The following is a 348-nucleotide window of genomic DNA, read 5'->3' on the forward strand; positions in this document are numbered from 1 at the left end:
AGCAGCGGCAGGAGAGAAGATGCAGAGTGGAGCACAGAGATAAAGGACATTGCAGCAGTTGCTCCAGTCGCTTTCCCTCCTGCTGCTGCTGCTGCTGCTGCTGCTGCTGTTCCTGCTGCACCTGCTGCTGCTGCTGCTGCAGCAGCAGCAGCAGCAGCAGCAGAGACAGCCTGGAGAACAGATTTCCGTTTCGTTGGTTTTGAGTTTAATGCGGAACAACGCGAAGCTGCTGCTGCGCTGCAGCAGCTGAAAGCAACGCTGAAGCAGCAGCTGCAGCTGCAGCAGCAGCAGCAGCAGCAGCAGCAAGAGCAGCAGCAACAACAGTAGCAACAGCAGCAGCAGCAGTTG

At 57.5% G+C, this 348-nt stretch overlaps 1 protein-coding gene across 1 annotated transcript in view; it reads left to right on the forward strand.

Annotated features, from left to right (window-relative positions):
* Positions 1 to 327, forward strand: part of EMH_0007060 (SRS47A, putative) — a gene marked incomplete at both ends in the record, with an annotated part of 4,880 nt that extends 4,553 nt beyond the window's left edge. Inside the window, one exon of the mRNA XM_013497801.1 lies at positions 12 to 327. Coding sequence (XP_013353255.1) covers positions 12 to 327 — 316 coding nt within the window. The remainder of the gene's footprint in view (positions 1 to 11) is intronic.
* Positions 328 to 348: the final 21 nt, after the last annotated feature.

This window comes from Eimeria mitis, genomic scaffold (assembly GCF_000499745.2).
Source record: "Eimeria mitis Houghton genomic scaffold, Emh_scaff294, whole genome shotgun sequence".
Taxonomy (NCBI): Eukaryota; Apicomplexa; class Conoidasida; order Eucoccidiorida; family Eimeriidae; genus Eimeria; species Eimeria mitis.